Source organism: Castor canadensis, chromosome 5 (genome assembly GCF_047511655.1).
Source record: "Castor canadensis chromosome 5, mCasCan1.hap1v2, whole genome shotgun sequence".
Classification (NCBI taxonomy): Eukaryota; Metazoa; Chordata; class Mammalia; order Rodentia; family Castoridae; genus Castor; species Castor canadensis.
Window position 1 is genome coordinate 15,037,931 of NC_133390.1, and position 23,095 is coordinate 15,061,025.

General features: G+C 43.1%; 1 protein-coding gene, 1 non-coding gene and 1 pseudogene across 2 annotated transcripts; 1 reads left to right on the forward strand and 2 right to left on the reverse strand.

The window, feature by feature from the left end:
- Positions 1-3,383: 3,383 nt before the first annotated feature.
- LOC141423655 (U6 spliceosomal RNA) lies at positions 3,384-3,486 on the reverse strand. Its single transcript, XR_012448491.1, has one exon. It is a non-coding gene; the product is annotated as a U6 spliceosomal RNA (small nuclear RNA).
- A 7,089-nt stretch (positions 3,487-10,575) lies between these two features.
- On the forward strand, positions 10,576-19,737 carry Rwdd2b (RWD domain containing 2B). Its single transcript, XM_020163893.2, has 5 exons — positions 10,576-10,755; positions 16,690-16,916; positions 16,999-17,066; positions 17,187-17,546; positions 18,254-19,737. Exons 2-5 carry the CDS (start codon positions 16,710-16,712, stop codon positions 18,486-18,488), a joined length of 870 nt encoding a protein of 289 aa, XP_020019482.1. The 5' UTR covers positions 10,576-10,755; positions 16,690-16,709; the 3' UTR covers positions 18,489-19,737.
- Positions 19,738-20,115: 378 nt separating this feature from the next.
- Positions 20,116-22,504, reverse strand: LOC109686542 (ribosome production factor 1 pseudogene; annotated as a pseudogene).
- Positions 22,505-23,095: the final 591 nt, after the last annotated feature.

The window sequence follows — 23,095 nt, forward strand, 5'->3', positions numbered from 1 at the left end:
TGTAAGTGCGTGTAAGTGCACACTTTGTGTCGAGCTGCGAACCTGATTGAACAGAGGTCTCACTGCTGTGGATTTTAGACAATAGAGAAGACACTGTAATCACTAGGGGCAAGAAAGATACAAGTGAGGCGCTTGTGGATGTAGCTCAGTGGTAGAGCACTTGCCTAGCATGTGCAAGGCCCTGAGTTCACCCCACAAAAGCAACAACACAAACTTCTTCCATTTTATAAGTTTAGCCTGTCTACAGTTGTACACACACACGTAATCCTAGCATTCTGGAGCTGAGGCAGGAGGAGAGTAGTAGTGAGTGCGAGGTCAGCTCACAAAATGAGCAACGTTTTGTGCTTTGTTTAAAAAAAAAACAGGTTGTTTGCGAACGGGTGATGCTCCAAGGAAGAGGTCTCCAAATGGCTCTTGGGTACCAAGTTCTTAATGTCACAAAAAATAATTTTAGAACTCAAGGTAGAGACAAATAAGTTTATTAGTAAAAGAAGGCAAAGGAGAGATAGAAATATATTACACAACCTAGACGTGGGTGCATGCACATCTGATAACAGATGCAAGGAGTGCTCTAACATGAGGGGTATTTATGGTGAAAAATGGGGTTGGGGGTTTGCATCAATAGGAAAAGTGCTCCACTTTGTTCTGACACCTAGTATAATTAGTTGCTTTTGCTATTACACAGTCTTACCAACTGGACTCAAAAGATTTCAAGGTTGGCACACTCATTAAATCTGGGTCACTATGACATAGTTATTTGAACATCCCTTTAAACAAAGAATGGGTCCTACCAGATGCTCCCTTCACGACAGGTGTCCATTCTTGCAATAAGCATTTTTCTTTGTAGAACTTTTTGTGCCCAAAGGAATCATTTTTCCAAGAGTTCTTTCCCAGGATAGGTGTCTTTTTTAAAGATATCCTTGCTCAGTGTTCAGGGGGCACTAATTATTTTTGGGTAAGCAAGCAAAGTCAGAGGGAGAGAGGTGCTGTTTTTTTTTCTGTAAATGTTGCAGTCTGTTGAGAGTGTGAGGCTGAATTTTTTAATTGAGCTATTCATTATTAGTACAATACTTCCTTGTAAATTCCTGACTGCTGTTTCCCATGCTTCAATTTCTCTGATCTGTCCTGCCTCACAGGTGTTAACAGAAATATAGGAGCTGGGCTCAGTGGCTCGAACCTGTAATCCTAGCTACTCAGGAATCAGAGATCAGGAGGATTACAGATCGAAGCCAGCCCGAACAAATAATTTTCAAGACCCTATTTCGAAAAAAACCTCCATGAAAAAGGGCTGGAGGAGTGGCTCAATGTGTATGCCCTGAGTTCAAACCCCAGTACCACAAAAAAGAACAAGAAAGAAAAATAGGCAAAAGATGTAAACAGGCAATTCACAATGATAGAACAATTGGTTATAAAGTAAATATTCAACCTTGCTAGTAATCAGATAAAAGTAGATTAAAATGGTAGCATACTAACCTGCTAAAGTGGCCAAAGTAATGTTTGGTTAAATTTTGGGGAAAACTGACCCTCCCATTCTTGTGTGATACATTTTTAAAGCTTACTTTTTATTTGTTTACTGGATTTGTTTACAGGGCCTCACTCAGGCACTCTACCATTGAGCAACACTCCCAGCCCTTTTGTTTGCATTTTGTTTGTCGAGACAATCACCCTAATTTTAGAGGGGCTGGCCTCATTATGGGATCCTCCTGCCTTTGCCTCCTGAATAGCTGGAATTACACATATGTACCACCACACACAACTCTAAGATCCAGGCAGGCAAGCATTATACTAGCTGCTTCATCTGCCTAGAATGTTCTGTCCTTTGAAATTTCGTGATTGTTGGCAATAATGGCACCGATGGGTTTCGGTTCTGACTGCACCCTTAAGCTTCTGTCACGGTCCTGCCTCAAGTCTAGCTTGAATTCTCCTTCTGCCCCAACCTCTAATCAGCCTGAACCATAAGATCCTAACCAATCTGATCATGCTGAGTCTCACTGAGGGGTATTTAAACCCTTGACCCTCTCTCTCTCTCTCTCTCTCTCTCTTTCGGCTCTTTCCCTCTCCCACCCAGCAACAAAGAATCTCTTGTCCAGATCACTCCTCTCCGCATGGTCACTTTTGGGGCCTACATTTGGTGCCTTGACTCCGATCGGGTTTCCCCACTAATCCTGGTGGGACCCCAATTCCGACTCACCCCACAACCACCCTGAGGATGTGACTGGCCAGGACTCATCCTCCCGATCGCCCTTGCTCGCATCTAAGACCGGACATCCTTTGGTGAGTCCACATACCCTTATTGGGCTCCCTTTATGGTCTCTCCCTCCAGTGTCTCCAGGGTTCCAGCGTCCCCCCCTTTCCGATCATCTCTGGGGCTCAGACAGTAGAGGAAAGTCCTCTTTCCCAATCAGCCTCAGTTTGGGTCTATCTTTGTTGTTCTCGGTCTCAGAGGCCGCCCTCCGAAAAGCCCAGCACCAGGTGACCCATACCCCCTCAGCCTTTTGGCCCTACAAGCCACCAGAATGCAGTGACGACTGCTTCTCCTGTGCCTTGTACTGTTCTCGGATATTTGAGCCACATGGGGATGTCCCGCAATTCATAATATCCTCCCAACCCCTTTTCGGGACCAGGTCCTAACATGAGGGCCTCCTCCTCTTTGCCATCTGACTCCCCACTGAGGTGCCTCCTCAATAATTTAGATACCTTGGTTTGACCCCAGATATAAAACCAAAAAATTTGATCTGCTTCTGCACTCAAATCTGGCCCACTTATCCTTTAGACAACCAAAGTCACTGGCCCCTTTTAGGATCTTTAGATCCCAGTCTCCTGTGGGACCCATATAACTACTGTGAGCGATCGGGACGATGGGGAGAGATTCAATATGTCCAAGCTTTTCATACCTCTGCCTAAATCTGGCTCTCTGCACCACTTGCAAACCTAAACACATACTTCTTGCTCTGATGCCCTCAACCTCAACCTCCGCCCTCTTTTCAGGTTTCAGGTTCGATGAACCTCCTCCATACCGCTGACAGGCTCCACCCAATCCTCCTCTTCCACGACCTACTCCACCATCTTTAACAGCCCCTCCACTTCCTTCTTCTTCATCCCTTTTGTTGCTGTCACCCCCCCCACCCCCCACTGCTCCCTCAGTGCCTCCTCCTCCACTTCCTCTTTCTTCATCCCCTTCATTGCCACCACTTCCTACCCCCGATGCACCCTCCGCCCCCTTCTCCTCCCTCCCCCTCCTTCAGTCCCCCTGCTACTAGGTCATGCACACTCACTGCCCAGCCTCCCCCCCCTTCCCTCCTGGCACCCCTTCGGGAGGTAGCCGGATCAGAAGGAATTGTCAGGGTCCATGTCCCCTTCTCCATGCTCTATCTCTCCCAAATTGAAGCCTGCCTGGCTTCACAATTTTGCATGTCATCTTTGCGTAAGGGGCCATTCTAATCTCTGTATCATTCCAATTTTAGTATATTACTGCGGAAGTGAGCACTTAACTTTGAATTGGTGATTAAAGAGATGAAGATTTGATGTACAGCTAGATTTCCCATGGCCTTCTAAACTGGTTTTGTCAGTAATATAATAATGTAAATAGTCGAGAGTACAGTTATAATCAACTCTCAGCTAATACTAATAGGAAAACCTGGTGCAGGAATATGTATACTTTTTATATTTGACTTTGAAATTATTTTGCAAATTTTCTAAACTCCCTTTGGGAGGTTGTTTTCTTTTTTTTTTTTTTTGCAGTATTTGGGTTTGAACTCAGACCTTGCACTTGCCAAGCTCGCACTCTGACATTTGAACCATGCCCCCAACCCTTTTTTGCTTTAGCTCTTTTTTGAATAGGGCCTTGCATTAATGCCCAAACTGGCCTGGACCTTGAATTGGTCCTCCCACTTAGGCTTCCTGTGTAGCCGTGATGAGAGGCATGTGTGACCATCCTCAGCTTTTTATTGGTTGAGATGGGGGCATCACATGAACTTTTTGCCTGGCTGGCCTTGAGCTGAGATCCTCCTGATCTTTCCACCTCTCCTAGTAGCCATGATTACATGTAGAAGACACTGTGCCCAAGGTCAGAATTATGTAGTGAGGAGTCAAATGGTGGGGCTTTTCATTTCAAGATCTGTGTAAAAAGATTGAGATTCTTTTGACCTTTGCATTTATTGAAAACCCCCTTAACCTGGCCAAGAATCATTGTCCCAAGCTATGAAAAACAGGACGATACTATCTATTTTACTGATCTCAAAGTGCTTATTAAAAATTTGGATGCTTAGGCTGGAGGCATGATTCAAGTGGTAGAGTACCTGCCAACCACGCGCAAGACTCTGAGTTCAAAACCTCAGTATGCCAAAATCATTCAATCAATCAGTGACATTATCAGTGCTGCTTGTAAATGATAAAGTGTGATAGACATTCAAAGTATCGTATGCGGCTTAACTATACTTCTGTCTTTTTAGAGCAATATAAAATGTACTTCCTTTTTTTTTTTTTTTGGTCAAGCTAACTTTATCTTGTTTTCTAGATTATTTTGTGTCAGTAAGTAAACCATAAAGTGCCAACATGGGAAAGAAACGGACAAAGGGAAAAACCATTCCAATTGATGATTCCACTGAATCTTTAGGTATATTTCACTAATTGAATCTTTAAAGTAATGTTTATATCTTTCAATGGGTATTTTCATATATAAAAATGGATCTAAGTATATGTTATATAAGCTGCATTGCATTTTAATGTTTATATCTACATGTTATTTAACAGTCTTCTACAGCTTTTTTTTTTCTTTTTTTGTGATACTGGAGATTGAATTCAGGGCCTTGCTGATTTACTCCACAAGGGGCTCCTCAGACCCACCCATTCCCCATACAACTCTCCCATCCTAGCTGTAAAAAAGCCAAATGGTACCTACCACCTTGTCCAAGATCTTAGACTCATTAATAATGCTGTTAAACCTATACACCCCCTCGTCCATAACCTTTACACCATTCTTTCTTCTATTCCTGCCTTTTCCACTCACTTCTCTGTCCTTGATCTTAAGGATGCCTTTTTTACCATTCCCCTCTCCCCCAAGTCACAGGACATTTTCGCCTTTACCTGGACGGACCCACACACACATCACTCACAACAACTTACCTGGACTGTCCTCCCTCAGGGTTTTAGGGATAGCCCACATCTGTTTGGACAGGCACTTGCCAAAGATCTCAGGGACCTCCATCTCTCTAGGTCTACCCTCCTCCAATATGTAGATGATCTACTCTTGTGTAGCCCTTCTCTGGGCATCTCTCAATCTGACACCACTCTACTCTTAAACTTTCTGGCTGACAAAGGATACCGGGCTTCCCTCCATTAGGCCCAACTTTCCCAGGTTACAGTCACATACTTGGGAGTTCAGTTGTCCCATGACTCCAAGGCAATTACTCCGGACAGAAAGCAGCTCATCCGGGAAATGCCGGCTCCCAAGACAAAGGAGGAAATACTTTCCTTTTGGGGACTGGCCAGATACTTCCGTGTCTGGATTCCCAGCTAGTCCTTCTTGGCAGCCCCTTTATACGATGCCACTAAGGGAGACTCCTCTGAACCCCTACTTACCTCTGTCAACACCCCTTTCCGGTGCCTTCAACAGGCACTTCTCCAGGCCCCAGCCCTCCACTTGCCAGATACCCAAAAACCATTCACCCTCTATGTCCATGAACACAAAGGCTTACCCTTGGAAGTTCTGGGTCAGGACAAGGGTCCAACATTTGCCCTGGTAGCATATCTATCAAAAAAAACTTGACCCCACAGTCTGGGGATGAGCCCCCTGTCTACAGGCCTTGTCAGCAGCCTATGTTCTAGTTCAGGAAGCAAAAAAACTTACTTTTGGGGGGTCAATCACAGTCATCTCCCCCCATCACCTGGTGGAACTCCTGATATATAAGGGCTTAAGAACACTTCCCCCTTGCTGGATCTTGTCACTTCTTGTCTCTTTCCTCCATGACTCCTCCATTACTCTTTGTGCTTGCTCTTCCTTAAATCCTGCCACCCTCCTGCCCACCTCTACTGCCATGCCTACCCACTACTGCGTCGAGAGCCTGGAGGCCCTTCTCCCCTGCCCTTCACACATCCAGGAGGGGCCCCTGCAGGGCTCCACCTACACCTGGTTCACTAATGGCAGCTCATATGTAGAGGGGGGTATACAGAGAGCGGGTTATGCTATAGTGTCCCTAACCCAAGTCATCGAGGCACAGCCCCTCCCTCCCAGTACCACCAATCAGCAGGCTGAACTGTTTGCAGTCACGAGGGCTTTTGAGCTGGCAGCCGACCATTCTCTCACTCTATACACTGACTCTAAATATGTCCTCCACATCCTCCTCTCCCACTCAGATATCTGGAAGAAAAGAGGATTATTATAGTAAGAGGGACCTCTGTCACCAACTCCACTTTCATTACCAACCTTCTCCAGGCCTCTCTCCTTCCTTCTAAGATTGGGATTGCCCACTGCCGGTCCCACCAAATGGATTCATCACCCATAACTATGGGCAATTCTAAGGCAGATCAGGCTGCCTGACAGGTGGCAAGGGAGAATTACTCCACTCTGGCTCTTGCAAAGCCTCAGGACCAGACTCCTGAACCAGCCCATGAGTCACTCCCTAGACACATTCTCCTTTCGTATTTACACTCCATCTTCCACACTAGCACCTAGAATCTCAAGCTCTTCTTAAATTCATTCTTCCCACTTACCCCAGAGGATTCCCAAGACCTATGCCACCTCACCTCCACATGTCCCACTTGTCAGGGGACTAACCCACACACCCCTTTAAGGCCTGGCTCATTCCCTACCCACCAGGCCAGGGGACAAATCCCGGGGGCAGATTGGCAAGTAGACTTTACAAACATGCCCAGAATAAAGAAACACAATTACCTTCTGGTCTTGGTAGATACCTTCTTGGGATGGGTAGAGGCCTTCCCAACCTCCAATAAGCGGGCATCAACTGTGACCTCTATTATTGTAACCCATATCATCCCTAGGTTTGGAGTGCCTACCTCCTTCCAATCAGATAATGGCCCAGAGTTCACATCCCAGGTAACACCAATAACTATCAAGGCCCTTAATATCTCATGGCATTTCCATATCCCTTATCATCCCCCCTCATCAGGAAAGGTAGAGCGCACTAACCGTAATTTAAAGGAGGTTCTCACTAAACTCACCTTGGAACTACACCTAGATTGGGTTCAACTCCTTCCAATAGCCCTCTTCCGCCTACAGGTACTCCCACGGAAACCCACACAAATATCCCCTTTTGAGGTGATGTTCGGGCGCCCAGCTCTGCCTCCAGGAATCACCTCCTCCCAGGGCCCCCTCCCAGGACACCTCGCCTTTCCTCTTCTCTCCTTCACTTGAACCCAGCTATGGCGACACCATGACACCTTATCTCCAGACCCTTCACGCACCATCTCTCTTTCCCTTTAAACCCAGGGGACTGGGTCTACTTCTCTCCCCTTTTCCCTGAAAAGAAACCCCCTACCCAAAAATGGAAAGGGCCCCTAAAAATCATCCTCTGTACTCCTACCGCAGCCTGGTTAGAGGAAACCCCAGGAAAACTAACATCTTGGATTCATATTTCCAGGCTAAAGCCAGCCCAACCCTCCCGGGACATCCAGCAGGACGACCCCATCGGCCCTCCGTCTCCGCTTCCTGCTTCCTCTCCTGGCTTCATTTGCACCCCCTCCCTCAGAAACCCCTTAAAACTCCACATCTCTTGGCTTCGTGTTCCCTCCCCCGTCCCCGAGGATGTGCATTAACCTTCCCCTTTTGTTCTCTGTTCTCAACCTCCTATTTGTGGGTGGGCTGACTAGCATCAGAGGGTACTTCTGGAGATTTAAGATACGGGAAACCTACACCATCTCACAAACTTCTATCACCAGCCTAGTTGGCACTGGTGACTGTCATCCTAAGGGATGTCAGGTTCCTATGTCAATCCCCTTCAAACCCAGGTTTGGTTCCACCCTAAGGAGTGGCTCCTTTGCATTTGCTTGCCCTTTCTTCACCCAAACAAAAAATTACTGTAAAAGGGGAGCAAAATGGACCCAGGAGTATGGGGGTTGTCCCTATTGGTCTTGTCAGGTCTACTGGGTACCAGGATCAAAGGGACCAGACAACCAGTTTCACTTTTATCTGGGAAAAAATGGGACTACCATGCTCCACATCCCTGACCCATGGGACAACAGATGGGTCCAGGGTGAACAGGCAGCCATTTATGCTCAGGGTGACTCCTCAAAACCCTCGGCTCACATTATGATATCCAGGGAGCTAACCCTTCCAATTACCACTCAGAAGGAGGTTGCTGTTAATGTTCTACAATCCAAACAAAACTTACATAAATCCCTTCACCAGCCCTCCACCCCCCAACCTGGATCCAACTATTCCAGGCCTCACTACAACTCCTAAACCTAACCGTGTCCATTAATGTCACTGACTGCTTTCTTTGTGCCTCCCTCCAGCGTCCTTTACTGGCCGCAGTTCCCATTAATGTTTCATCTTCTATCAAAGCTTCCCCTGCCTTGCAAAACTTCTCATGTGCTCCTCCCTTGCCCTCTGTACCTTTATGGGAACCTGACTTTACACCAGGTCCTCTTCCCACATACACCTGCTATGTCCAGTCCTCAGCTCACCGGTCCAACTTTTCTCTCTCCTGTCATACGAATCTCATGATTACAGAACAACTGGCATCCCCCCTGGGGCTATATTTCTGATGCCACAACACCCTACACTCTAGCATAACTCATGCTATTCCCGGGCCCTGCATACTGGTAATTATAGTCCCCCAACTCACTCTCTACGGGGAAGGTGAATTCTCCCTCCTATTTGGTGCTCAACCAAAGCGTGCCGCCTTCTTGCCCATCATGGTTGGTATAAGTCTGGCGACCTCCATTGTTGCTGCAGGCTTCGCAGCCTTGGCCATAGTTTTATTACTGCAAAAGACTTTGAAGATCACTTACAGATCACCCTCGAATCCACCTCGGCCTCACTGGCTTCCCTTCAACATCACTCACTTCTCTAGCCCAGGTGGCCCTACAAAATCGCAAGGCCCTAGACCTCTTAACGGCTGAAAAGGGGGGCACCTGCTTCTTCCTCTGGGAGGAATGTTGCTACTATGTCAATGAGTCTGGGATTGTAGAACAGAATGTGAAAAAATTAACAGACTTGGCCGAAGACCTCCTAAAGAGACCCACTAAAAACACCTTAACTGACTTGCTAAACTCTCCTCTCGTCACCTGGCTCCTGCCTTTCTTGGGCCCTTTGCTCATGCACCCTCCTACCCTGTTTACTACAATTTCTCAGCTCCCAGGGAAACAAAATCTCTAATCAAACTCTCAACCAGCTTCTCCTCCAAGGATACCAAACCCTCATAGCTCAACCAGAGGACACCTATGATGGATCCTACCGGGACTAAGCATTATGGACCCCTCACAGAATGCCTGCTTCTATTCCTCTACTCTCTACGCAAAGATGGATGGCTAATACCCGCCATACGGAGCTCAGAGGACTGGCTCGAGACTCTTTATGACCTATGGCTACAAGGGACCTTCATCAACTTCAGGGAAGAGGAAATTTTCATTTTCGGAGCCTGGGTGTGCGCCATCATGAGGCTCAGCACCCCAACATTGTTTGCCAACTAACCCTCCCTTCCCCTACCCTGCCCCTTGCCAGCTCGAAGAAGCCAGAGCGAACACAATGCCCACCTTCCTTAACAAACAAAAGAGGGAGGAATGTTGGCAATAATGGCACCGATAGGTTTCAGTTTTTACTGCACCCTTAAGCTTCCGTTTCCCAGGGTCAGGGTCCTGCCTCAAGTCTAGCTTGAGTTCTCCTTCTGCCTCAACCTCCAATCAGCATGAACCATAAGACCCTAACCAATCAGATCATGCTAGGTCCCACTGAGGGGTATTTAAGCCCCTGTCTGCTTGTCCCTCCCCTCCCCTCCCCTCCCCTCTCTCTCAGAAAGCTTTAGCTGAGCAGCATAGATAACTACTCTGCTGAGCAATGATTGCTGTCTGGTCTCTTTTGGGGTGGAACACATAACATCATAAAGAAACGTTTATTGCATATAGTTGGATTGGGGAGAAAATAGTTTTTTATTACCCTTACTTTGGAGACTCCTTCCAACTACCCTTTTATTAACAAGACAAATCTGTGCATGTCCCACGGTTCCTCCCAGCTTGGTTACTGAGCAAGAACACCCAAGGCCGCCACAACCAACCTGCATCCACTGCGCCTCAGGTCTGCGCACTCTGGCTCAGAGACAATGGGAATCACCCGCCTGGGAAGAAGCGCACCTCCTCCACCCCCCAACCCTCAACACAGCCTACCCATGCCCGATCTGCGCGCTCTCTAAGGAGCGGTACTTTTAAAGGGACCTGGCCAATATTAGACAGTGTCTTGTGTACTCCGACAGTGGTAGCAGCTGCAAAAATACAATGAGGTTGGGACAGAATAGCGTAAGAATGAAGGCTGAACTGAGAAGCACCTGGCGGGCTTAAGAATTCCGCGGCTCCACCTCCGGGACCGATAGGTGAGGACGCTTTTGGCTTCCGGGACTTGCGGCCGCGCGCGCATGCGCCAGCTGGGTACGGCGCTCACTTCCCCTAGGCCTCCCCGCGGGAATGGTTTGTAAGGTCCAAGTCGGTGTTCCCCGGAATCGTGTGCTCCCCACCCGCGATGGGAGTAGGAAACTGTGAGCCAGGAAGCTCGGGGATACGGCAGTGAGGGAGCCAGTGCTCTAGGTGAGTTTTCCCTTCGGGCGCCAGCAGAGTGGGGATCTGCAAGTCTCTCCTCTGTGAGGGGCTGGTACCATCTTCCGGAGCTTGACTGTGGCCCCGCCTTCCTTCGCGCTGCACATCCGCTCATTGACCAGAGTCGCCTTGGCGTTTCTTCTCCCCGCCCACAGCCCTTCCCTGAGCCAATCAGTGGTTAGGTGTGGCGGCGCCTGGGTGCCGGACCAAGTTGACCAGAGCTCCGCTGAAGTGGGGGGTCTGGCAGAGCCGTGCTCTTTATAGAGATAGTGCTCCAGGGAAAATGGCTTCATTCAGAAAACTCAAGCGTCATTCTACGTTTTTGCACCAATCACTGAAGTCTGGAATTTTTGGGTGGTGGTGCTGCGGTTTGAACTCAGGACCTCATGCTTGCTGAGCCGGAGCTCTACCACTTGAGCCATGCCCAACCCAGTCACTAATATCTTGAGTCAGAAAATTGTCTTCAAGCTTTTTTTGTTTTGTTCTTCCTTTTGGCGGAGGGTTGAATAATGTCACTCACTCCCTGATGAATTTAAACAAATACATGGCCTTAAGCAAGTGTTGATGGCTTCCAAAATCATACCTGCAGCCGAACCGCTAGTAAGCGCGATTGTGCATCCAACTCCCTGCTGGAGATAGTGTTTCGTAGGTATTTTACTGGGCACGCCATTGCGGTGTCAAACCAAGCCTCACGTTCCCAAACATCCCCTCCAAATAAATGGCAAATCCATCCTTGCAGTATTTTAAACTTCATCCTCACGTAGCTCTCACAATCTAATACATCCTGTTGGCTCTGCGGATGTCCACACCTGAAAATTGCTGGCCACCTTCGCCACCATTACCCTAATCCAAGCCAGCGTCATCTCTCTTCCGTTTGTGGCCCTGCCTCTCCAGGCTCCCAGCTTTCCCCTGTGCTGTCCTCCATATAGCACTTGTGGGCCTCTTCATAAATCAAGTCCCTCCAGTCAGGGTAAACTCCAAAGTCCCGGCCATGCCCTAGAGTCACAATGTAAAATACCCAGTATTTCCTCACCAACCTCCTCCTCTTTCACTCTTATCTACAGCTCTCGCTTTGCTCTAACCAGCTGGTTTAACATCCTTCTGCCTCCTGAAGTTCCCTTCCTTCCTTCCTCTCTTCTTCCTTCCTTTCTTCCCTCTCTCCCTTCCTCCCACCTGCCCTCTCTTTCTTTTGTTTTATTTATTAGGAAAGAGGAATTATACCTTGGGTGGGCAAATCAGATAAGGACCAACCAGGTGGCTGCATGGAAGCTGTTAGGATTTGGAATTTTATTCAATAAATTGGGATTACTAGGTGGCATTAAAGCAGGACCCACCCCTTCTGACACCTTCCCAAATGATTTTGCAGCCTTGTCACCTTTGAATATTCTGTTCCATTTGCCTGGAACACTCTTTGCCTACATAACACATGGTTTCTTTTTCCACTTGCTTTAAGTCTTCCATACTGTCGCTTTTCATGACAACCTTATATACAATCTCACTTCTCTTTGCCCCACTATTGTTCCTGCTCCTCCTTAACGTCTTCCCTATCATCTTCAGTCTTCCTCATAATAGTTATACACTGAGCATATATGTTAGTGTTTTGATGTCATGGTCTCCTCCCATTAGATCAAATATCTATGACAGATTTTTTTTTGTTACTTCTATTCATTGTTATGTTCTTTTTTTATTATTATATTAATATGTGCCATTGTTATGTTCTTAATACCAAAGACAACACTTGACACATAACAGGTTCTTGAGAAACACTCATTGAATGGATGGCCAATAATAATAATAGCCAGCACTCATATAACCCTCTGTTGAGAGTAACTTTTTGCAGTTACTGTTTTTTTTGCAGCCCTGTTTTGTGTTGGGTATTTTTAAGGTACAGCCTCACCAACTATTTTCCTGGCCTGGGTTCAAACCATAGTCTTCCTAATGTTTACCTCCTAGTAGCTAGGATTACAAGTGTGAACCACTAGCACCTGGCTGCCAGTCACTCTTGTAAGCACTTTCCACACATTCTCATTTAATGCTCACAGCAACCCTGAAGTTCCCATTTTGGAGATGGGGATTTTGAGAGAGAGAGAGAGTGTGTGTGTGTGTGTGTGTGTGTGTGTAGGGCTGTGAATCAAACCTAGGTCCTCACGTATAGTTAGATAAGTGCTCTACCCCTGAACTACATCCCTAGCCACTTGAGATGGAGAAACTGAGGCTCAGTTAAGCCAGTTGCCTAAGGTTATACAGTTGTTAAGAAGCAGAGCCAGGAGTTGTACCTTAGCGATGTAGTAAGAGTGTATACTTTAAAATACTACAATAAAAAATTCACTTTCTCTAATAACCACCTAATTGTTTCCTGATTTCCTCAACTCTGAAAAAAGGCTAGAGGAGATGTTTATGGGATTCTAATAAGTCCAGACATTTTAAACATTAATGAAAATTTCTTAATAACAGCAATTGCTTAAATTAACTGTAAGTGAAAATACAGGATATAAAATTATGAATATGCCAGTTATTAGAGAAAACACTAATTAAAATAAGGATGCATCACTAACAGTTATTTGAAAAGGATACAAAATAAAGATGATGGGTAACTATGGCAACATTTGATCTACTGAAGTTCAGGTGACTGACTATATGGCAAAGCAAGGAAACAGTCTGTTCTGTAGAGGGAGAACTAATATCATTTGCCCTGAAAAACTGCTCTGGGTCAATAGGTTTTGGAAGAGCTAGCATAATACACCTGCCTCTTAAACATTCACAGCACATTTTGAAATCTAACAGCAAAGATTTTGGGAAGGCACACATAAAACATGTGCCTATATAACCTATTGTCCAAAGAGGGCTGCATTTGCCTAAAATAAATACTAGCCAGTGAGGAAGATAGGATGAATCCCATAAAAAACTGTCACAGCATGTACACATCCATGGTGACCCCTAGTCACCCTAAAGAAACCTGATAAACTTTGTTTTGTGTCACTCAACATTTCAAGAGCTTATTTAAGCATCAAATGCCTTCTGTAATGTTTTCTCCAGCCTGTCATTCTCACTCTGGTAAAGAGTATGCTAAGGAAATTAGTTGAAGAGGCTAACTGAAATTAGAAATAACATGGTATTGACATTGATTTATACCAGGATCTGTGGAGACCACTCAGTGTGTGCAAATGTGCTGCTTTATTTTCCTGATTCACGACGAGTTCATCATAATCAGTGCAGCACCCCACCATGTGTAATCGTTCCCATATGTTTCATGTGTTTCTGACGGGACCCATCGCAGTTACAGTCACCTAGGACTAATTTAAATCTCTTTTTTAAGTAGACCTTATTTTCTCTTCAAAAGTACCACATAATGACCTAGCTAAGTCATTGAACAAATTCCATTTCCTGATGTTAAAGAAGTGATTTAACTGTGTTGCATAAAATAAAAAAGAGTTGAATAAAGGGAAAACATGCTTCTATAGGAGTTGATAATAGATCAGGGCAGCCTTTGTGAATTGGATCTCTCTGCCATTTGTGCTAGCAAGTCTATAAAACTAATTGTCATGTTGTGAATTGGAGATAAATTCACTCCACTAAGTAGCTGTTAGGGTGGTCAACTTTCCTTCCCCATGAGACCCTAACATGCCCCAGTCCTTGTTCTCTACTTCAACACTGGTACCCTACTGGCAACTATGTGAAGTCTTTCCTAATAGACAATGATCTCTTTCCTGCCCCACCCCCCAGACTGATACTGGAGCACTGTAAATGATGTTGCCATGACAGTGTGGAGCATGAATTGATAGAGGGACATTAGAAACAGTCTAGGTGGGAGGAACCAAGGTTCTGACAGGAAATGAACACAATCAGTTTAGGAACTTTAAAGATACTATTTAATAAGCCCTTTTTAAAGAGGTGTGACCAAGTTCAAAGAAACCATTACTGTCCCTAGGCCTCAAAGACCTGCTAGAGTTAGGAATGCAGGGCTGCCTGCAGAAACTGGTCTTTAAGAGTCCCAGCCTTTGTCAGAATCCTTCCAAAGCAGGGAGAGAAGAGTGAAATATTGTGGCCTTTTTTCTTCCCATTTTCCCACATCCTTCCAGGGAATTGGCTGAACCCAACCATATGAAAGGCAGAGTCAGATGCTTGTAGTCTGTGAAGGTCAGCTGACCAGAGTCCACAGGAAGGAAAAGAAGGACCAAGTATGGGGTTTAGAGGACAAACTAAATAATACTGAGCATGAAAGCGAATGATCCAAACACTGAGCCCCTGAATTAGGCCCTGGTAGTCGGGGTTGTCAGGACGGGGAGAGTCAGGTCTACACATTTCATTGATTTCTATGTATTCAAACAAATGTAGATTAAAAAAAAAGTCATAAAAATTGTACCTGTCTTGAATATCTAGACTTTTTTGTCATTTTCCCTAAATAATATAGTGTGATTGTTTACATAGCATTTGCATTGTATTAAGTGTTATAAGTAATTTAGAGGTGATATAAGAGATGATGATAGAGATGATACAGGAGGGTATAAATAGATTTATAGAAATACTAAGCTATTTTATGCAGGGGATTTGAGCATCCTCAGAGTTGGTATCTACATTGGTCCTGGAACAAATTCCCTATGAACACCAAGAGTAAACTGTGCTGCTTTTTTTGTGTTCAGGGAAGGTACAGCCCCTACCACTAGTTATAAAAAATAGGACTTGATTTCACAGAATAAAATCTCTTTCTTTTTTTAGTTATACTGGGATTTAAACTCAGGTTTTCATGCTTGCTAGGCAGGTGCTCTACTGCTTGAGCCACTCTGCCAGCCCCAGACTAAAATCTCTTTAAGAAGGTAAATCAAGTTTTCCCTTGTAGCAATAGGATTTGTTTTCAAAAGGGTAACCCTTCCTTTTTCTGCTCACTGTAGGAGTTTAACATGCTAATCCTAAGACTCCACAGTATAAAATATACAAATTAGAAAGTAAAAAAATCTTTTCCTTCTTATCTCAACTTCTTTTAACGAACAGTTAATTATTTGTTGAATTTATTTTCTGACATTTTTTCATTCATATGTGGTAATTTAAGAATAATATCATAGCAGAAGGCCCTGGTTTTGATCCTTAACACTGTAAAATAACAAAAGCAATACTTTTTCGGGTAGCTATAAAATAAGAATATTAATAACAATATATATTTTAATGACCTCATTGCATTCTACTGTTCGCACATATATTTATTTAAACTGGTTTCCTATTTTTGAACATTTAAACAATTTCTCATTCTTTCTTATATACAATGATGAAAGAAACATCTTTAATGTTCTGATATGAAAACATCAAAACGCTGCCTTACATGTAGGCCATAGGCCAGTAAAGGACAATGGTAGAAGACTAAATTGTCTTATTAAACTTTCTTCTCCAATTTAAATTTTCTAACATTTTTACCTTTTTAGTATTAATACATTGAGATGATTAGATAGTATTTTCTGTTTCTTTGCGTTTTTCCACTTTTTAAAAACTAATAAGTATTAGTACTAAATTAATGAAATGAAGTTAACCATGCACATAACTAAACTCTCTTATTCTGTCCATTCTAGGATTTCATTGTAACTGATCGTAACCTCTCTTCTGGCTATATCCTTGGTGTAGCTTTTTAACTACATAATTTATTTACTTAATGGAATTGGTCACTGTGACAGCTGGAAATGCCATATCAGCTACCTGATGCAGAGAAGTTTACTGCCTGGTTATTATTATCAAGTTTTATGCCCCTCCTCATGGGATTGTCCCCTATTTTTGGTTCTCAGTACAATTAAGTCTGAAAGTAAAATAATGGGGGAAAGGACTGATTAAATTTCACAATTTATGAAGAAATGAAATGCTGTTTTAGTAAGTATCTATGTTGAGGCATTGAGTTCTAGGATTGTATATGTAAATTGTCTTTCTTATCCTTTACCTCCTTAGAAACTTATAGATGTCCAGAAATGACTGAGATAGAGCAGGCAGAGGCCCAGCTCTCTGAGTTGGACCTGTTGGCCAGTATGTTCCCTGGGGAGAATGAGCTCATAGTGAATGACCAACTGGCTTTAGCAGAACTGAAAGATTGTATTGAGAAGAGGACAATGGAGGGGCGATCTTCAAAAGTTTTCTTCACTATCAATATGAACCTGGACATAGCTGAGGAAGCAATGGTAATTCGATTTTGTTTTTAGAAGAATTAAAGCATGCCAAGACTTAAAACAACACCTCTGGCATTTTTCTTCTTTTTCTCAGGTGATGTTTTCTGTGGCCTGCATTCTTCCCTTTAAATACCCTTCAGTCCTGCCTGAAATTACTGTCAGGTATGTTACCAAAACTTCCCACTGGACAGGACAAAATTAATCTGAGAATAAAATCAATTTGTGAGAGTGTTTTCTCTTCTAAGGAAATTGATTTAATTTTCCCCTTGTCTTTTCCATCAGATCAGTATTATTAAGTAGATCCCAGCAGACTCAGCTGAACACAGATCTGACTGTATACCTGCAGAACTATCTTGGAGATGTCTGTATATTGAATGCCACAGAGTGGGTTAGAGAACATGCCTCTGACTATGTCAGCAGAGATGCCACATCTTCCAGCACCAAAGAAAGTACGGTCCAGCCAGTTGATCCCATTCTTACCAGACTCTGGATCTACAGCCATCACATCTATAACAAATGTAAAAGAAAGAATATTCTAGAGTGGTCAAAGGAGCTTTCCCTGTCTGGTTTCAGCATGCCTGGGAAACCTGGTGTTGTTTGTGTAGAAGGCCCACAAAGTGCCTGTGAAGAATTCTGGTCAAGGTTTGCTTTCACATATTTTAAACATCATGTCAATAATTGCTATTTGAAAGAAGATTATAGCGATGTGGAAATAAGTATGTCCCATTGGGTATATCTTCACGGGGATATGGTTTCAAGTTAATGGATAAGGCAGAACTCACACATGGTCATCATTACCCCATCACCTAATGCAATCACACAGAACCCATTCTGTGAAGATACATGGAATGGGGCTGGTAGAGTGCTCAAATGCTAGAGTGCCTGCCGAGTAAGTGCAAGGCTCTGAGTTTAGAAAGAAATACAAATATGTTGAATGATTTGACTCCTGCCTAGGATGCTTCCTAAGATCCCATCCATTTCCATGGATCTGATTCTACCCTCACGTTACTAATGTACATGTTCACCCCATGGAACAAAAGACTTTTAGGAGCACTAGGATAGCCACTCTCCTACAGATAGTTTTTAGTTCCTGAGAAGTTCCTTGAGGAGTTTCAAAGTCAGCAATTTCTACATTTTTGAAATACTGATCTAAGGAAGTAATAATGGCAATAAATAGGCTTGGGGATGGGACCATGACCAGAATCACTTGGTTAAAATAAAGCCCTGTAAAGCATACTTATTTACTCATAGGAAGAAGTACTGATACATCTGTTGTATAAATTCTGTTTTCAGTGCTCTAGAATATGTAACAGATTTTGAAAATTTCTACTTTGAAAATTTCTTTCCAGACTCAGAAAACTAAACTGGAAGAGAATTCTAATTCGCCATCGAGAAGATATTCCTTTTGATGGTACAAAAAAGGATATGGAAAGACAAAGGAAATTTTCCAATTTTGAAGAAAAGGCGTTTAGTGTTAATGGAGCCAGAGCAAACCACATGGACTTTGGTCAGCTGTATCAATTCTTAAGTGCCAAAGGATGTGGGGATGTTTTCCAGATGTTCTTTGGTGTGGAAGGGCAGTGAGTGAACAGAAAACTGGCTGAAAGCATTTTGTCACTTAGCCTTTTGACTTTTTTCCCACTCATTCTTAAAAGATTAATTTTAGTTCCATTTCAGAATGTGAAAGGGGGAAAAGAAAAGAAAAAGTAGTAGAGTTGAAATACATTTGTTAAAAATGTCATGATTAAAAGCAGAACTAAGTTTCAAATTATAATCTTCAAATTACTGATAGAAATTTCTTGACATAAAAACTACCTATTTTGAAAGAGAAACTAATTACATCTGAAGATAATGGTTGGTGATCCAACTTGCCAGTCATTCCCAGCATTTTCTCCTTCTCCTGCCTTCGTTAAAGAACCTGGGAAAGCTTCTTTCACCCTTTCAGCCTCTTTTACAGCTACAGGTGGCCTTGGGTTACAGCTGTAAGATTTCTGGAAGAACCTTTGCCGCCCACTTAAAGTGATACATGCAGTGAAGACTTTTTCCTGCTCTGTGTCTCAAGCGTGAAAGTAATGGCTACAGCTGGAGTGGTCTTTCTGCCAGCAAGGAAGGAAGGTTCAAGAGAACCATAGAGAAACATTTGGGCAGCTCACCCAACTCCAGCTAACATCTAAACTATAAAATAAAATCAGTATAAAAATTTCTGTGCTGGTTACTAGCTTTCAAAAGCTGGTTTGACAACAAGACTTTTTCAAAGTTTTACTTTTGTATCTATTCCAACCATTTGATACACATTTAGTGAAATTTTTCTTAAAATGGAGTTTGTACTTCATCTCTATTTTTTGTGTACTCCTGCTCTGCCCATGGGCTTGGCCCACAGAAGGCTGAGGAATGAGTGAAGCTTGAACTTTTTTTTCCACAGGTCTCACAAATTCATCAGAGTGGTAATCTTGAGAATTCAATTTTGGCAGCCTGAATTTTGACAAGTATTTCTTTCTGGAAATGACTTTTTGTAAACATTTTTGGCAAATTGACCAGCCAGATAAACACGCTGATTTTCAAAGCTCTGATAAATTAGTTCCAAAGTTCATTTCTTAAATATTTGGTAATTGCTAGCACTCAGATTGGTAGCATGTGTTGGATATTCTTAAGTAAACAGACTTTATTGAGATTGGGGTGAGACACATGCATTGTAGAATTTTCTTTGTACAACCCTCACCAAAATTACTTTTATTTGTATTTGCTACATAAATAGATTGGCAATTCATAGCACTTGATCATTTGTTCAGAAATGAAATGTTTATAAAATCAATAAATTACACTTTGAAAAAGGTATTCTATCATAAGTAATTAACCAACTTCAAGATAGTGCAGTTGAGTAAATTCTAATACTCTGCTCTCAGTAGTTTATAAATAAAAATTTCCACATTAATTTGTATCCACTTCCCATGGCTTATTCGTGCTCTCCATATTCAGAATCTAAGGTTCCTTTCTGAAGAGATCTTAATTTTAAGACAAAGCATGGTCCACATTCATGAATTCCCACTTTCTTTTCACTTTTGAACATGCTCCGTGAAATCTGAAGAGCATATATAAATAATCCTGCTGACTGGGGGATGTGCCAGCCTGCAAACATGTCCAATTGAATGACCTACCAAGCTTGTAAAATTACTCAGAATTACCTCAGTAAATGTTCTCTACAGTCTTTACCTCAGAAGTTTTTGGTTGAGTTAGTTTGTTTTGTGGTACTGGCAATCAAACCCATCTTAATTTCTTTACAGAGATTTACACTGCTTATTTTACCTTGAGCAACTGGACCATTTGGTAAGTGATCTAAAGTAAATCCATTGGATTGTCTTCATTGATGACAATTATATCTGTGAAATCTCTTGAGATGCATTGTGGAAGAAATTTTTTCAGAGCCAGTCCTCTTCTGTAGTAAACATGGAGTTTGGTGTAACTGTGGAGAGCTGTTCACAAGTTTTCCTGTTCTTCCATGAAGTCTACCTGATGCTGTGATGAGATCTTGGGAGAAACAAATGCATCGATAGCTTCATCTTAAGCAACCTCTTTATTATGGTCTAGTACAGTTCCATCATAGACTCAAGTTGGTTGTCAGGGGTCTTGGGTGTTGGTGTTGGTGGAGACTTATCACCAAAGGCCTCTCTTTTTAAAGTTTCTGCCAACTTCTTCTGCTGCTGCTGTTTGTCTTAATTAATCTCCAACATGCTGAAGCCTGGGGGCAAAGCAGCTACTTTTGGGCTTGGACCTTGCTTTTCTGTCGTCCCATCCCTCAGACTTCTGAGGCTCTTCTCCACTGGCTTTACTTTTCAGGCTTTACTTCCTGCTGCTGCCACTCTTTTCCCCCACAGTGTGCTATTTACCTTAGGCAGAGGCAACATATATGCCCTTCACTGAGTGACCCAGTAAGTAGGATATACAATATATTACTAATGTGATGTAGCCATCAAAAGGAATCCAATTGAATGAGGTAACATGGATAGATCTTAAATATGTAGGTGGTTAAACACAAATTAGAATCAGAATGGTATTTAAAGCAAGTGCTGTATAGATGTCTTTGTGCCTCCAATTCCCTCTCTTCTACCCACCTCCTGAGAGCCCTGTCACTTGCCTGAAATGTCAGTTCTTGCTCTGCTGCCACCACATGGCCAGATCACTAGTCACAAGTAGATTGGGTAAAATGACATCCCTAGAGGCCACCAAAGGGGCCAGATGATGAATAGTGTTAGCAGAACTTAGCTAATAAAACTTCCCAGGCTTTGTACAAATAAATATCTCAAATGTAACACGAGTACAGAAAAGCTTTCTATGTTCTCTTCCAAGTCAAACCTCATGTCAAATGTAGACATTTAGAATTATTAAGTCATAGTAAGCAAGAGAAGCACTACTTTTCTGACCTCACAAGTAACAAATTCCTTTGAACATAGGCAAAAGATCATAGTTGTCAAAAAAACCCCACCAAGTTAGATGGTCCTGCCTATGTTGTACAATGAAAGAGACATAATGAAAAACTGTAGTTAATTGTTAAAGTGAAAGCAACATATCTTTCTTATACTTCTTGGTACATAAACATTGTTAAATGTAAAAATATTCAGCATGTTTGCATGCTTATTTGCTACAATGTGAAAATTTGTCAATATATGAATCTACTATATAACTTGAACTGGAATCATCCAGGACAAATCTTGAAAAGAAACAATTAGTTTCAAGTCAAATTATTTATAGAAGTTAGATTCTCCATAGAAAACAAAAATGTAGGAAACATTTGCTACATGTCTGCTTTTTTTTTTTTAGACAGGGTCTTGCTATGTAGCACAGCTGCCTCTAACCATCTTTTTCCCTCTGCCTCCCCAGTGCTTGGATTACAGGGGGCATCACCATACTTGGCAAGCTACATGTTAAGTTTTATTTGTAAGTATAACTTGAATACAATAGTATTCTTCAAGGCCTACAAAAAAAAAAACCTAAAGTGAATCCCACAAATTCAAATTAGTTGAATGCTGAGTAACAAGTTCAAACTGTAGTCTTGTCATCTGCACTTTCATTTAATTAAATCAAACTGCATTAAAAAAAACTGCATCTGTTGCTCTGTAGAGTGGATTACTTTCCAGCACTTAAATAAAAACTGTTACATGACTTTTTTTTTTTTTTTTTTTGGTAAGGATGTATATTGGGGCAACTCAACTAAAATAAATCATTGGTGAAATTCCGCAAAAGCTACAAGGCAGCCAAGAGTTAAAGGCACTTAGGGACAGGCTCTCATTTTACTTCCCCACCCCCAGTGATGAGGACAACTACTAAGGACAAACCGAGGGCGTGGGAGGCTGAATATGGTGCATACTGTGTACAAATGTATGTAAACGCAAAAATATGTTGAAGCCATTCCAGGAATGGGGAGCGGGGCAGAAGGAGAGGCTCCTACACCCCTGGGCTCGGAACAGCAGCTGGTCCTTTCTGGTCCCTGAACCTGGCATGGCAGCTGGCCCCCAGCGCAGCCCTCGCATGGGGAGGAGCCTTGCAAGCACTGCTCGCGCGGCGCGGTGGCTTTGTGCGCCCTGGAACCGCTGGAAAGGTGGCATCATCTGCTGCTCCTCCGCCTCCTGGGCGCGCGTCTCTGCGGCCGGCCAGGTGCTGCTGTCTTACTCAGATGGGCTTTTTTTTTTTTCTTCTTCTTTCTTTCGCTCTTTTTGTCTTTTCTTTTGGATGCTTACTATGTTTTGGGAAAAGAAGCATTGATATTGCTGCAACGAAGAGAATTGGAGAAATGGTGCCCCTGAGGCGCTGGTGGCGCATTCCTGCGTGTCCCTGATTTTATCCAGTTACTGAAATGGAAACTTAATTTTTTTCCCCAGCTGGAGATGTTCGACATTTCAGATTTTGTAAACCTGCTCTCACCATCACCACAAACATTTTAACTATTGGAAAAGGTGTTCGTTATAGAAAATGTAGAAATAATTGGATTTTTTTTTCCTGATTGGATTTTAAAATCACCTATAGGCCGTATGCTGGGGGCTCACATCTGTAATCCTAGCTACTTGGGAAGCTGTGATTAGGCAAAGCAAGATTCCAGGCCTGACTGGGCAAATAGCTGGTGAGACCCTATCTCCAAAATAACCAGAACAAAGCAAACTTGGAAGTGTGGCTCAAGTAGTAAAGTACCTGCTTTGCAA

Bases quoted from the DNA above. Each gene is read 5' to 3' on its own strand.
- Rwdd2b (XM_020163893.2), top strand. From the start codon at position 16,710: ATGACTGAGATAGAGCAGGCAGAGGCCCAGCTCTCTGAGTTGGACCTG. The intron at 16,917-16,998 runs GTAATTCGATTT...TCTTTTTCTCAG, and splicing joins ACATAGCTGAGGAAGCAATG to GTGATGTTTTCTGTGGCCTG. The intron at 17,067-17,186 runs GTATGTTACCAA...CTTTTCCATCAG, and splicing joins CTGCCTGAAATTACTGTCAG to ATCAGTATTATTAAGTAGAT.